This window comes from Hermetia illucens, chromosome 3, assembly GCF_905115235.1.
Source record: "Hermetia illucens chromosome 3, iHerIll2.2.curated.20191125, whole genome shotgun sequence".
Taxonomy (NCBI): domain Eukaryota; kingdom Metazoa; phylum Arthropoda; class Insecta; order Diptera; family Stratiomyidae; genus Hermetia; species Hermetia illucens.
In genome coordinates, this window is record NC_051851.1 from 122,373,122 (window position 1) to 122,389,331 (window position 16,210).

Genomic DNA, 16,210 nt, shown 5'->3' on the forward strand with positions numbered 1-16,210 from the left:
TCAAAATTGATTTTCTTCTAAATTTTGAAAATGCAATACTGTAACCGGTTGTAGTCGGTTTCTCAATCCTCTGAGACTACAAAATTCCGATCCTGGTCAAGGATTGTCATAATTGTACAATGCTATGCACCGGCGGACATTTTTGACATAGTTGAGAAGGATACTTTCAACGGGAAATTATACGCAGTTCAGTAGAGACTTCCTAAGGGTGACATAGCGATAATGATAGATTATATGATGGGATGCACAGTTTTGGTGACCCTAAACATAGTGGTTGGAGGTCCGTGGATTCTGCAGCTTCCTTCGAATCATTGATGGCACAGTGTTCGAACACAGAGCCTCTCATATGATCATTTGGGTATCAACTGCATCGTCTAGCCATAAAAAATGGTTTTTTGGGTGCGAGTGATGGCGGGCGTCACGCGCTCGAACTCCCACAAAGAGCGAAATCCCGGAAGGTTCAGCGTAGTGTGCGTCGTGACAAGAGGAGATTTGTTATTGTGCTGGACAGGGAAGCGAAAGATATCGCAGAATGTAATGATTTCAGAATTATAATTTGCATCATGAAAAAACTTGCATGAGGTCGCAAATCTTTAGATGGTCCTGTGAAGAACGTGAACTAGTGACTCCTTATCCACGAGGAGGTGCAGCTGAAGAGGTGGAAGCAAGACTTCACCATAGTTGCTAATTGCATCACATCCGGGGAGGTCCCTCCTATTGTCGATGAAATGACTAGTCGCCAGCCGCGGATCCATCAAAGCACTCAGTTATTTATCGTTGTACCTCTACTTTTTGCAGATCTGAAAGAATAGGATAGTGGTTAAGATTTCAAAGAAGAAGGGTCTTTGATGCGACAATAGGAGGGGTCCCTGCGTGCTTCCTGTCGTCGCAAAAATAATCTTGAAACGCATTAATGAACAACTGGTAAGCTTGATCGACAGAAAGCAGGCTGGTTTTGTCGCAGTGACCCCACGCGCGTGTCCCCGGTTTTTTTTTTTTTTTTTTTTTCAGCCAGAAAGAGTACTACTTCTGCTTTATGTTTAGAAAATCCTAGGCCTGTATTTTTCATCTTGGAAGCGATTACCAAAGTTACCGCTTTTCTGGTCTCAATCTTCTCGAATCATTTTACGGCAATTGTTGTCTCAATATCATCCGCGAAAGTATTGATTGTGCCGTCATTGTGCCGTCATTAAATGAGTGCAGTGTCGACACTTTTTCGTATATTAATTATCCACAGTAAACGACCCGGGATAGAATCTATTGTCGGGAATCCTTTGATTGCAGTACAATCCCCTTCTTAGGAGAAATTCAATAACAATACGCACATCATGAACAATTTGAAGAAGTGTTGCGAATGGTTTGCCCGCCTTAATAGTCTTAAGAGCCAAGTAGGAACGGAGCCTGTATTCAGGCGATACGCTGGCTCCCATAGCTTACATCGAAATACAAATGATAACGGACTGCGGGTTATTCAATTAGCTGCGCCACACGAAATGGTTGTTGGAAGTTCCCGGTTTGCGCGGAAATCGATCCACAAACATAGGTGGGGCTCTTCAGACGGGACCACTGCCAACCAAATTGACCATGTTCTAATCCAAGCCGCCACTTCTCAGTCTTGATGAATGTCAGAACATATAGGGAGCTAATATAGACTCGGATCACTATTTCGTTGGCATGGTGCTTCGAGCTCGAATAACAACACCGCCCGAAATTCCCTCTGACAATCAGGTGAGAGTTAACACTGAACCCATCCACAACACAGCCCTCCCTAACACCTATAAGAGGAAATAGATGCCGTAATAACCGCAGTCAACAGGGACCCTGGAGATGAAGGATCAACAAATGATCTTCACAATCACCTGAAGAGCGTTATCATGAATACGGTCACAAACATACTTGGCCCCAGCAGCAAAAAGATTCGGAACAGCTGGTTTGACGATGAATGTAAGATAGTAACGGAACAGAAGAATGCTGCATACCGAGTAAAGTTGCATTCTTAAAGGACGCGGGCACGCGCAGAGACTGATCACGAACTTCGTCGAGCGGAGAAGCGACTAAACAGACGGAAAAGTGAAGCCTGGGAGAATCAACAGGTCTGTGAACTCGAAAAATACAGGGGGCAACCTCACCAGGCGCGGAAGTTTTACCAACAAGTGAGCAAGATGAAACCTTACACATCTAGATGTTCATCCTGCCGAGACAAAGAGCGAAATATGATTTCCGACAGAATGGGCATATTGGAGCGATGGGTTGGGTACTTTCATGAACTACTGCAGAACGAAAACATGGGGAAGTTGGAGGTCCCGCCAACTGAAGACGACGGACAAATACTGCCACCCCGTGCAATTTATCGGCTAAATCAGGTATGAAAGGTTTTGTGTATTTCTTTTATGATGACATTTGAGTCTGCGTTTCTCCTATTAGTACCTAGCTCGTAATATAGGTATATATTATGTAAGAATATCCACTTCCGCATGATATTGGCATTCAAAGTCTTGAATTTTCAAAGAAGCGACAACTTTGACTTATTCTTACTTGGTTAATAATAGTGGGATTTACACTAAACTTGTTAGGATCATGCTCTATATTATAGCTTACATTGCTGCATTCGTGATTCTAGGAGGAACTTTCTGGGGGTTCTACATCCAGTTACTAAAAATTATAGTAATAAACAATTATTAACTTTATTTGAACAGATATCAGCATGGAGGGTATTTCGAAGCCTAGGTACCATATAGCGGCAGGATCGAGATTTTTTCCAGATTTTTCAATTGGGTAGTTTCTGAAAATAGGTCCGTTAAAGAAGTGGTCATTTTCGACACCCCGCACACCCCACCTTACCAACAAATGTCAAAAATAGGACTGGCTTCGGAAAGTACTAAGCAATACCTTTCATTTGATACCCCATATGACCATGTTTGGTGAAAAAAAAATAAAACCCTCTTTTGCATATATGGGGGCCTCCCCTTAAATCCAACCTAGACGAATGTTACTGTATGCCTGAACGTTTGCAGTTCCCACCTTTCCACCAAATTTCGTGTCAATGGCTATAACCGTCTTCGTCGAGGAAAAAATGTGACAGACAGTAAACCGATTTTAATAAGGTTTTTTTTTCTACAAAACCTTAAAAACCAAGATGTGGTAGAAATGATGAAATGGCCACTGCAATTGCCCGATCTCAGCCCAACTGACCCGTTGTAGAAAGAGGTCGATTACCAAGTAAGAATGGTGTGTCCAACCAATGAAAAATCGTTGTTTGAGTGCCTCAGAGTGGCTTGAGCCAATCTAGCTAGTGAGAAACTTGTGGGTTGTGATCAAAGCGAAGGGTGGTCACTTGGATGAAAAAGACATTAAACACGAAAAAATTTGATTTTTTCTATGGTTCCCAAACTTGCCAACGACAGTGTATATAATATATAAATGGGCACAGCTGCCCGAGAAGCCTCTTCAACTGTTCTGCGCAATAAAATGTCTAGAGCGATTCACAAGTGAGATAATGTAGATAAGATAGGAAGATTAAATACTATGTCTCGTGGTTTTGCTAATATTTATTATCAGTTGGGCTCTACTACTCTACTCTACCTTTATGAGTAGCTGTCAATAGTGACATCGAAGCTTTTTAGAAAAAATGCCATGCACCCGGACAAGGCAGATAAAGTCACCGAAAATAGCGAGAAATAGTATCGGCAAGAGAATGAAGCTATGCCTTACTTCGCGTTGGATTTCAAATTCCTCAGAGAGCTACAAAGAACAGTGGGTAGCTGGTAGGAAGCACATCCCCATTTCTAGTAATCTGAAATCAAAAATTCGACCCTTTTGTTATTCTGTGTACCGTGCGAACCACGATTATAATTTCACATTTCTAAACATAAACATAATAAATTCGAAAATTGCGTTTTTTTTTCATTGAAAATTCACAATATGGACAAGAAATTATTAGCGAAAACACAATCGTGGTTTAGACCAGAAGTACTGATGTATAGAATAATGTCCAAGATTTCAGAAAGATCGGTTCATCAGGATTTCAGTTAGTGGGATTTAATTCAAAACCTCAACTTTATCGCATTCGTTAATAACTGCTGACTATACTTAATGCCGGATCCACACGTTTGGTACTAGTCGCCAACTCCAAACATCCTCAATCATTTGACGATCATGTGCATACGGCATAAGATACTGCTTAATACTATAACATATATTTTTCATGAAAAAAAAAATTAAAAATTTTGAAAACAGCAGATATATTTGGCCGCTTGAATGAAGTTTTTTTTCTTTCTCATAGAGATTTGTCATTTTGTAACGTTTTTCGAAGATTCAAAAAATGAAATTTATGCTTCAAAACGAAAGAAAAATGACTTCAATAAGATCACCGTCGTGAAACCTTTTTAAGAAATAATATGTTCATCCCCCTGTGAAGCACTTGGCGTGATAATAGATGCTAATTTACCTACCTACCAATACAATATAATAAAAATGCAGGTTTATCAAAAGGGAGATAACTTTACTTTTCCTTCTATAACCATATGAAAGAAATAACAAGTTGGTAAACCGGAAGTTAGACACTTCAGCCATGGGGTTTTTTTTTGTGACGTATCTCGAGTGCATACAATTTTCCCTTGTATATATTCGTACATAGTAATTTAATCAATCATAAACTACTTTCAAGAACCATTTATACAAATAATTTGTTGCAAAAAGTCCTCCATCGATAATAGTCTACTTTAGACACTTCATATTATTAGTTAACAGAAACAAATATTATACATCGGAATGCCGGGGGCCATAGGCTTTGTGTATAATGTTTTTGTGATCACCTTATGTGAGAAACGGAAATGCACCAGTGATTGAAGAACTCGAACATGCGCAATGCTTTTCTTCCAACATAAAAATTCCAGCAATGCAACAAAACCCTTTTAAAATTCGTCTGTCCATCTGACATTCTGTCTGTCGGTATATCTCACCCATTTTCTTAAAAACGGTTATACGGGTTATTTGATGGAAAGGTGGGGAGAAGGTGACTGTGAATTATCATTCTACGTTGAGTGTAAGGGTGTTCCTCATATATGTTAGCGGAAATGTATATTTTTTTCAATGGAATGGAATATAGTCATCTGGCATATCAAATAAAAAGTCGCAACTAGTGCTTTCCAAAGCTCTTCTTGACATTCCATCCTAGAGGGAGAAGGCGAGGACTGAAAATGGAATAATAATAATCAATCACTATGTATGTATATTTATGATTACTATTATTTTGAAAATTGATTGTAAACTGCCTTGAAGTTTGAAGAAAATTTTTTTTGAAATCGTACTATTACTGTTTGGTTGAAGTCGAACTATTATTAGCAAACTTATTGTAAGTCAAGGCTGCCTTTTTTGTGTTTTGTTTATTGCAACCTAAGAATGAATGTCAGTGTCACATTAAAATCTGACATACTGGAAACCGGAACACAACAAGCTAAACGCAAATGGGCACTCAAATATTCTTCTATACTTTTCATGCCTGAAGCGCAGAGCTTCCGGTTTCTGACTTCCTTGAAATATAATACAGATTTCCTCCGGTTTGTGAGTCCTATTTTTGGATTGAAGTTAATACAGGACAATTTCAACGAGTTGCGAATTCAGCCCGGAAATTACGTGTACTTTAAAGCAGAATGCCGTTAGTTTATGCAACGTAAATTTCACGACCAAGTTCTTCGTTTGAGATGTATCAGGTCAACGCACTCCGATGACACAACGTAGATTTGTAGATTCCCCGAGTGGAAGCAGCAGATCAGCAGTAATTGCATATGCCGCGATAAATAATTCTGTGGGGAGATCGTCAAGCCGAGCGGCTTTACTCCATTTGAGTACATTGACAGAATTTCATAATCAATGCCCACATTTCGAGCAGTTCGACCTGAAGTCGAGGAAGCAATAAAACGAATAAAATCGCTGAAAGCAACAGGACTTGACGACATCGCATCTGAGCTTCGAAAAGCGAAGAGCTGAAACCCAACACTGTGGTCCAATTAATTCTTTAATCGAGTTATTCAGGAAGGTAGGACACCATTTGACTAACAAGAAACTACCACAGTTCCAATATGTAAAAAGAAAGGTAGTCCTTTGGAGTCCGTTGGATTGTTGCGCCAACGATTATTATTATTATAGGTAAGATGGAACGTTTGTCCTGCATAAGATTGGACGTGGGGCGTGTTCGGAGTAGCTAGAGAACTGTAGTGTACTGTTAGGCCTCGAAATTAATCTGTTGCAAATATCTGCACAAATTAAGGTTATAAAAGTATATTTTCATATTTTAGAAATTTACCCGGCAACCTGGCAATTGCAAAGTTCCATCCTCTATGACTTTGTTAATAATAGTTGGATTTTCTTCAAACTCCAAAATGTGCATTATGTTATTCTTTACACCCATGGCAAATTTTGTCCATCTGGGGGGGCGGGTAAATGTCTAATATGTGGGAATATACCGTTGTCAACTTTATTTGCGCAGATATCGGAACTGGCTGTATTTTGAGGCCTAGATTTCGTAGAAGTGCACTCCTCTAATTTTCTTTCAGATTTTTCGGTTGGATAGATTCTGAGAACGAGACCTGTTACACTTTTGATGGTTATATTTGGAACCCTCTCTCCCCTATGATTACGCCGATATCAAATATGGAACCAGTTTCGAAAAATATTAATTGAGCCCTTTCATCTGATACCCCACATGGCCACATTTTATCAAAAAAAAAAATGTTGTTCCCTTTATTCACATGTATCGGGAGCCCTCCTTAAACTGAACGCAAAATGGGACCACTTGCTGCATGTGAAGAGAAGAACAGATCACACGCTCTTACTAATTTTCGTTACAATCGGCCCAGCCATTTCTGAATAAATTGAGTGTAACAGACAGACAGACAGATGGACAGACAGACAGATGGACAGACAGACATCGACTCGACTCTAATAACCTTAAACAAATTGAGAAACCGGAAGATAGACGCTTCAGGTATGAAAGGTTTTGTGTACTTTTTTTATAAAGAGATTTGAGTGTGCATTTGTTCCATTAGCATTAGCATTAGCATTAGCACGCAATGTATGCATATCATCATCAACGGCGCAACAACCGGTATCCGGTCTAGGCCTGCCTTAATAAGGAAATCCAAACATCCCGGTTTTGCGCCGAGGTCCACCAATTCGATATCCCTAAAAGCTGTCTGGCGTCCTGGCCCACGCCATCGCTCCATCTTAGGCAGGGTCTGCCTTGTCTTCTTTTCCTACCATAGATATTGCCCTTATAGACTTTCCGGGTGGGATCATCTTCATCCATACGGATTAAGTGACCCGCCCACCGTAACCTATTGAGCCGGATTTTATCCACAACCGGACGGTCATGGTATCGCTCATAGATTTCGTCATTGTGTAGGCTACGGAATGTATGCATATATTATGTGAAAATATCCACTTTCAAGTGATATTGACATTCATAGTTTTGAATTTGCAGAGAAGCGACAGGTTTGACCTGGTATAACTTTGTTAGTAATAGTGCGATTCTCATTAAATTTGGTAGGATCACGCTATACCCTATATTGCTGCAAAATTTCGTGATTCTAGGGTGAACTTAAGAGGGGTTTGCGGCCACTTACTAAGAATTATAGTAATGTGCTATTATTAACTTTACTTGAACAGGTATCGGTATGGAGGTATTTCGGGGCCTAGGCACCATATAGTGGCAGCTCCCTGATTTTTTTCAGATTTTTCGATTTGGTAGTTTCTGGGAATGGGTTCGTTAAAGAAATGATCACTTTCAACCCCCCGCACTTCCCTCCTTTCCAACAAATGTCAAGACTAAGACTGCCTTCGAAAAGTACTAATCGAGACCTTTGATTTGATACTCCACATGACTTTTGCATGTATGGGGACCCCCCCCCCCCCTGAATTCGATGTAAAAGAATGTAACTCACTATATGCGTGAGTATTCACAGTTCCCACCGTTCTACCAAATTTGGTCTCAATCGCTACAACGGTCTCCGAGAAAAATGCGTGTGACGGACAGACAGACAAACAGACAGTAAACCGATTTTAATAAGGTTTTGTGTTTACACAAAACTTTAAAAAGGGTGTAATTTTTTTTTCCACTGAACTAGTCATGTTGGGTACAAAATGAAAGGTCTCAATTAGTACTTTTCGAAACCAGTTTTGACAGGCGGTTTCTGGATTCGTTAAGCCCCATTCTCAGAAACTACTCAACCGAGAAATCTGAAAAAAGTCATCAGCATAATCATCTATACGATAGACTATAGTATGAAACATGATATCTCCAAATTTGATAAAAATCGTACTATAACGGATAAAGTTACAGCTTCGTGTAAATTAATTACAACTCAAAACACTAAATATCAATATCACACTAAAGTGAGTGGTTTGACATGCTACATACAAATGAGGTAGTTTTGCCCCCAAATATACTTATATAAGAAACAAACAAAACCTTTCATACCTGAAGCAACGAGTTTCCGACTTGTTCATGCCACGAATGCTCGATTGGATTAAGATCTGGGATTCGAACTGGCCATGATATTTCCGGTACGTTGTCATTATCTGGTACTGGCAGCATTAGCAGCGATGTGCGGTTTTGCGTTACCATCCATTAAAACAAAATTTTTAAAGATGCATTCCGGAAAAGGCATGATGTGTGCATGTAGCACGTCTTGGAGTATTGCGTGGTAAGTCCGCGTGATTTGAAGCCCCTACTTGGTCCTGTGGTAAAGTCAAAATTCTGCTTTCGTTTCTAATGATCTATCGATATCTGGCTGACTGTCTGTCACATCCGATTTATTCGGAAACGACTGGGCCGATTGTCAGGAAAATTGGTAAGAGCGCGTGATCTGTTGTTCCCTTTACATGCAGCAAATGGTGCCATTTTGTGTTAAGTTTAAGGCGGGCTTCCCATGCGAAAGGGTTCAATTAGTACTTTTAGAAACTGGTTCTACATTAGAAGAGAAACATATGGGAGCGAGGGCTCAAAATATGATCATCAAAAAGTGTAACATTCTATCCAATCGAAAAACCTGAAAAAAATTACAGTAGTGCATCTCTACGAAATCTACGTTTCAAAATACATCCAGTTCCGATATCTGCATAAATAAAGTTAATAATATTATATTAGTATATTTTAGAAATTTTGTCGGAAACCCCCTTAAGTTCACGCTTAAACTAAAATTTGTGTAAAGGACGACATAAGGCACAATTTGGTCGAGTTTGAAGAAAATTCAACTATTTTTAACAAAGTTATAGGGGGTAAAACTTTTTTGTGAATTTCGTGCATTCTACAACGTGTATGACGTCATAATCCCATATCAATCGTCAATTCCACAATAAAGTCAGCTAATACGAATGGGGTTCACAAAGAAACATTTTATCTTAAGTTTTTGGGTCATTTGTATATTAATATCAATTACTCCAGACAGACATGTGTGTATGTAGGTATATATGCGTGCTAATGAAGTTTGCGGGTAGTTAATCCAGACAGATATATTTGTACATTAAACAAGCAGTATTCAATATATGTACATGTGTATACTTTTGTGTATGAAGTAAACCGGAAATATAGGTCCGATCAATTTATATACGTGTATGGATATGTACAGTGTTCGGTAATAGTTTGTTTGTTTTGTGTGAGAATAATATGTTAATGTTGTTAATATTATACAAATAAATGGTTGTTTTGCAAAGTGGATGTATAATTTTGTAAAGGTATACTTTGCAAAACTGCACTTTCTTCAACTAATTACATTGTTAAATTTTATTAAAATTATAAAAAATGCATCCAACTATTTCAATTAAATATTCCATAAAAAAAATCTAGGGTGGACATATAATTCTGGGGAGAACTGTGTGTATATGTATATATAATAATGATTTTGTTTACTAGTATCACTCATCGCTTTCATTTCTGATGATTGTAGGAGTTCGATTCAGTTTCAGTTTAGAGCTGTTGCTAGTAGGGTGGGCGTGAAATTCACTATTTACGTGCTTTTTCTTTTCTTTGTTAGGTCCTACGGCGGCCAGGTTTGGCGCAGTTCCAAGTAAAACATCTGTTTATGAGATCAGCAAAAAGAAACTTACTAATATTCGGGAGTGTATTCTTCATTCTTATCTATAACTAACTTAATAGCGAAAACGAGCCTACTAAACTATTGGATATTAATTACTTTGCAAGATGCAAGCAATCGTGATTGTAATATTTTCCACAACAGTCATGGTAAATATGCAACCTTTTGTGCATACAACATCAACACTTATCTTTACTATTTTAGGCCGCCGTACTGAGGGCAATGCTATTCTCTTGGACCAAATGGGCGACATTGGATGTGATTCTTGAATATGGTGCGTAATTACCTACAAACATACTAAATATTTGCGTTATAAGGTGGATTTCATATGTAGGGGGCCACTTCTGATTTGATCGTTTTAAGTTTAAGCCGTAATTTAATCTAAACGAAATAATTTGGCTGTTTTACTATTAGCCATAATTACCATAGTGCCATAGTGGTCAAAGGGTAGTAGTGGTCAAAGGGTAGTATAGGTCCCGGGGCGAAACGTGGATTGGTACCCACGATGGAGCATAAAACCTGGGAAATGCCTGCTGAACCAACACCAACAGCTCTACTACCAAACCCTATCTCCACCTCCACGTGGTGACCGCTGGGAGCTCTTTCTTGACGAAAAGCTACAGACGGAGAAGGATGAAGGCGAGTCTCCCGCGCCTAAAAACGGGACAAATTGTACCAACTGGTCCTCCAGGTTGGGGGTTGGGTAGGGCTGACAACCCTACACGGAAAACAACCTGTTACGAAGCCACAACAGGAGCCTCGGATAGGACGGATGTTAAAACGACGGACCCGGCAACGACAAAGGAACAACGATTTGCGCATTTTCTCATGGAACGTGCGCTCCCTGTACAGAGATGAAGCCGACAAGCAGCTAGCCGATACCCTGTCCCAATATGGGGCTGATGTAACAGCGTTGCAAGAGATGCGATGGACAGGGACCGGTTTCCTGGAGAAGAGCCACTACACCATATATTATAGCGGCCATCCAGTAAACCATGTGCTCGGAGTAGGTTTCTTAGTCAGCCAAAAAATGAAACCTGCTGTTATCGGCTTTGAAAGTATAAGCGAACGGCTATGCACTCTGCACTTGCGAGGCAAGTTTAGAAATATAAGCCTCATAAACGTTCACGCCCCTACAGAGGAGACTGCAGAGTCGGAGAAGGATACCTTCTACGAGGCAGTAGAAAGAACCCTCGAAGCCTGTCCCAGATATGATATCAAAATCATACTTGGGGATTTTAACAGCCAAGTAGGGAAGGAGCCCGTATTCAGGCGATACGTTGGCTCCCATAGCTTACACGAAAAAACAAATGATAACGGACTGCGGACTATTCAATTAGCAGGGTCACACGAAATGGTTGTTGGAAGTACCTGGTTTGCGCGGAAAGCAGTCCACAAACATACGTGGGCCTCTCCAGACGGGACCACTTTCAACCAAATTGACCACGTGTTGATCGAACGCCGCCACCTCTCAGCCTTGATGAATGTCAGAACATATAGGGGGGCCAATATAGACTCGGATCACTATCTCGTTGGCATGGTGCTCCGAGCTCGAATAACAATACCACCTAGAATCCCCTCTGACAATCAGGTGAGAGTGAACACTGAAGCCATCCACAACACAACCCTCCGCGACACCTATAAGAGGGAAATGGATGCCGCAATAACCGCAGTCAACAGAGGACCTGGAGATGAAGCATCAACTAATGATCTTCACAACCACCTGAAGAACGTTATCATGGATACGGCCACAAATATACTTTGCCCCAGCCGCAAAAGGAGTCGGAACGGCTGGTTTGACGATGAATGTAAGCTAACAACGGAACGGAAGAATGCCGCATACCGAGTAATGTTGCATTCTCAAAGAACGCGGGCACGCGCAGAGACTTATCACGAACTCCGTCGAGTGGAGAAGCGACTTCACAGACGGAAAAGGAAGCCTGGGAGAACCAACAGGTCTGTGAACTAGAAAAGTACAGGGAGCAACCGCACCAGGGGCGGAAGTTTTACCAACAAGTCAGCAGGATGAAGCCTTATACACCTCGATGCTCATCCTGCCGAGACAAAGAGGGAAATCTGATTTCCGACAGAATGGGCATATTAGAGCGATGGGTTGAGTACTTTGATGAGCTACTGAACAACCAGAACATCGGCGAGTTGGGGGTCCCGCCAACTGAAGACGACGGACAAATACTGCCACCACCAAGTTTAGGAGAAACAGTCCGTGCAATTCATCGGCTAAAAAATCATAAGTCGCCAGGAGCCGATGGAATTACAGCCGAATTGGTTAAATATGGAGGCGACCAGTTACACCAAGTGGTTCATCAACTTGTGCTCAAGGTATGGGACAGCGAATCAATGCCTGACGATTGGCAACGAGGCATAATCTGCCTCATACATAAAAAGGGAGATATCACACAGTGCAGCAATTATAGAGGTATCACGTTGCTGAGTACCATCTATAAGATATTCTCCACTATCTTGCTAGGCCGGATAGCCGCATACGCCCAGAACATCATTGGCCCATACCAAAGAGGCTTCACTCCAGGCAAATCAGCGACAGATCAGATTTTCTCTCTGCGGCAGGCGATGGAAAAACTGTTGGAATATGGACAACAGTTGCACCATCTGTTCATCGACTTTAAAGCCGCCTATGATAGCATAGCCAGGGTAAAACTGTACACGGCCATGAGAGAATTCGGTATCCCAACGAAATTAATAAGACTGACTAGGCTGACCCTGACCAATGTGCGAGGCCAGATAAAAGCAGCAGGATCACTCTCAAGACCATTCGACATCAACAACGGTCTACGACAAGGGGATGCGCTATCATGCGTCCTCTTTAACCTGGCCCTCGAGAAGGTGATCCGTGATGCTGAGGTGAATGCAAGAGGTACGATACTCTTCAAGTCCACCCAACTACTGGCCTATGCTGACGATATCGACATCATGGGAAGAACCACCTGAGACGTTCAAACTGCCTTCATCCAGATCGAGCAGGCGGCGCGAGATCTTGGGCTGCACATCAATGAAGGCAAGACAAAATACATGGTGGCAACGTCAGCACCGAAGACGAATCTACCAACAACATCAAACCGCACTGGTCAAACACAAGCACGAACAAGAATAAGGATAGGGGAATACAACTTTGAGACCGTTGACAATTTCTCCTATCTAGGGTCGAAAATCACAACCGATAACAACTACGATGATGAAATCCGCGCACGGTTGTTGTCAGCCAACAGAGCCTACTTCAGCTTACAAAGACTGTTCCGCTCGAAACGTCTCACCATAGGGTCAAAGCTCTTACTGTACAAGACTATGATCTTGCCAGTCCTCATGTATTCCTCGGAAACTTGGGTTCTTAGCAAGAAAAATTGCGAACTCTTGGCCGCGTTCGAGAGAAGAATCCTCCGAAGAATTTTTGGCCCCCTACATGAGGATGGACGATTCCGTAGCCTACACAATGACGAAATCTATGAGCGATACCATGACCGTCCGGTTGTGGATAAAATACGGCTCAATAGGTTACGGTGGGCGGGTCACTTAATCCGTATGGATGAAGATGATCCCACCCGGAAAGTCTATAAGGGCAATATCTATGGTAGGAAAAGAAGACGAGGCAGACCCTGCCTAAGATGGAGCGATGGCGTGGGCCAGGACGCCAGACAGCTTTTAGGGATATCGAATTGGTGGACCTCGGCGCAAAACCGGGATGTTTACATCAAAAGAGGTCATATAAGTTTTAATCAAACATATTGATTGTAAAATTTTATCAACATAACAAGAAATCGAAAGTCAAAGTTGAAAGTCGAAATCGAGGTTTCGTGTGAAACAAAACCTTATAAAAATTGATTCAATGTCGACAGTTCGCATTTTGATAAATTGTTAATTCAGCGATTAGATAGGACGATATACGATAATGTTTATTAAAAAGGGGTTAACAGAATCGATTAAAATATATGGTTGGGTGTATAAGAATTTCTCTGAGAAAAAACAAGTCGGGAAACTGGAAGCTGGACGCTTCAGGTACGAAAGGTTTTGTGTATTTCTTAGTACGTAGCACGTAATATATCCTTATATTATGTGAGAGTATCCACTTTCGGGTGATATTGACATTCATAGTCGTAAACTTAAGGGGGGTTTCCAGCCAATTACAAAAAAATAGAGTAATATACTATTATTATTAAGATATCGGTGTGGAAGGTATTTAGGAGCCCAGACACCATATAGTGGCAGTCTCCTGATTTTTTTCAGATTTTTCGGTTAGGTAGTTTCTGAGAATAGCCCCCTTAAAGAAGTGATCACCTTCAACCGCCCCCCCCTCCGTACTCCCCGCCTTTCCAACAAATGTCAAAACTAAGACCGGCTTTGAAAATCACTCCTTTAATTTGATTGAAATTGTACACTCCCCTTTTGCTTGTATGGGGACCCCCCTTAAATTCAACGTAAAAGGATGTAACTCACTGTATGTATGAGCGCTCACAGTTCCCATTTTTATACTAAATTTGTTGCCAATCGCTACAACGGTCTTCGAGAAAAATGCGTATGACCGACAGACATACAGTAAACCGATTTTAATAAGGTTTTGTGTTTACACAAAACCTTAAAAAATGGCGGATCTATAGCCATTTTCCGAAAGCCACCCACTTGTAACTTCAAAAAACATCAAGTTTTTAAAGTATAACTATCTAAGAATACGGTCTTAAAATTTTAAATCGATCCGAACAATTGACTAAGATATGATCGTTGAAAGAGAAGAATCTGTACCGTAAAATACGTTAAATTAAAACTAAAGGCGTTTCTCTAAAAATACCATGTTTGAAACCGGTGACCAAAATTATTGGAAAACCGATCTTTTTGAAATTTGGTAGGCTTTTTTAATAGATAAAAATGTAGTGAAGATTAAATCATTTGATTTCTTTTCGAAAAAAAAAATGGCCGTGTCGAGCAAAACCAAATGGCCGAGGAGGACCTCCATAGTAGTGGCTCTATCACTTTGATTTGCTGGCCGTGATGCAGTAGGTGAATGCTCCAAAGGCCTAATCAGAACCGCACGGGGACTCATCTGAAATGGCAGCAGATCACGAAACTTTACCAGGGGAATACTGTCACCATGGGAACCGGGATAGCCCCTGAATTCACATGTTTCAGGAGAATTATTGTTTCATGTGCATTCAGTTCGTTTGTTCATGAGAGAATTACTGATTACTATACACCCATTACCAATTGAAGACACGCATACTCGAATCCTGCACCACAGATTGTTTCATCACATTACCAACTGCTTAAAAAGGTTTGGTATGTTCGAATTGGTTTGGTGTGTAAGGCTCACGGCCAGCTTAACCACTTTTCGAGAATTGTAGTGTTTTGATGGGGGCCACACGGGATTTCGATTGGAGCCATATCAGATTTTTATTTGCATTTTTTTTTGGATTTTATTCTGTTGAATAAATTGAATTGATAAGGAAGCATGTACTACCATCGACTTTGATATGAATTCTACTACTGTTGGTAAAGTTATAGCGTCAAATTTTTCTTCTTGGTTTGAATTTCCTGCATTCTAAAACATGGCCAATAGTGTGAAATACACTATTCAAGACTCCTATATGTATATAAGATGAACGTGTTCTTGTTTCCTGCAAACAATTGGAAAATTTACTAAATCTATTAATTACCAATTACAAGCTAATCCTGCTTCTGACTTCTAAAAGAAGTGGAAGAAAACCATAATACCCAATTTCATACCCACACCGCCGAAGACTATCCCATACTGAAACCACTGAACGTTCGTGGAAAAAGTGGACTTCATGAGATCACAATGGTTAAATTTTAAACGGATCAGATGAGAGTTTAAAGATAATAGATGTTTGCACTTTTTAAGATTTTGTGTAAAACAAAACCTTATTAAAATCGGTTTACCGTTTGGCTGTCCGTCCGTCTATCTTATACCTCAGGAACGCCCCTCCCCCCTCCCCCTATTTAAACGAAATTTGGTAGAAAGATAGGACCTGTGATTCTCATTACATGCAGGAACATGGTTCCAAGTTATGCAAAGGGGGGTTACCTTTTTTAACCGAATGTAGTCATGTGGGATACCAAATTAAAAGCCTTATTAC

General features: G+C 40.6%; 2 protein-coding genes across 5 annotated transcripts in view; one reads left to right on the forward strand and one right to left on the reverse strand.

Moving 5' to 3' along the window:
* Positions 1 to 16,210, reverse strand: part of LOC119650711 (neurotrimin-like) — a 265,655-nt gene that overhangs the window by 106,584 nt on the left and 142,861 nt on the right. The gene's annotated exons all lie outside the window — the stretch shown is intronic.
* The window catches only part of LOC119650712 (protein late bloomer-like), a 59,939-nt gene that overhangs the window by 7,904 nt on the left and 35,825 nt on the right, over positions 1 to 16,210 (forward strand). For 2 of the 3 annotated variants that reach the window (XM_038053721.1, XM_038053719.1), the window contains exons 2-3: positions 10,032 to 10,240; positions 10,296 to 10,365. The exons of the other annotated variant lie outside the window; for it this stretch is intronic. In XM_038053721.1, the coding sequence (XP_037909649.1) occupies positions 10,199 to 10,240; positions 10,296 to 10,365 (112 nt within the window). In that variant the 5' untranslated portion in view covers positions 10,032 to 10,198. The remainder of the gene's footprint in view (positions 1 to 10,031; positions 10,241 to 10,295; positions 10,366 to 16,210) is intronic. 3 annotated transcript variants of the gene reach the window in all.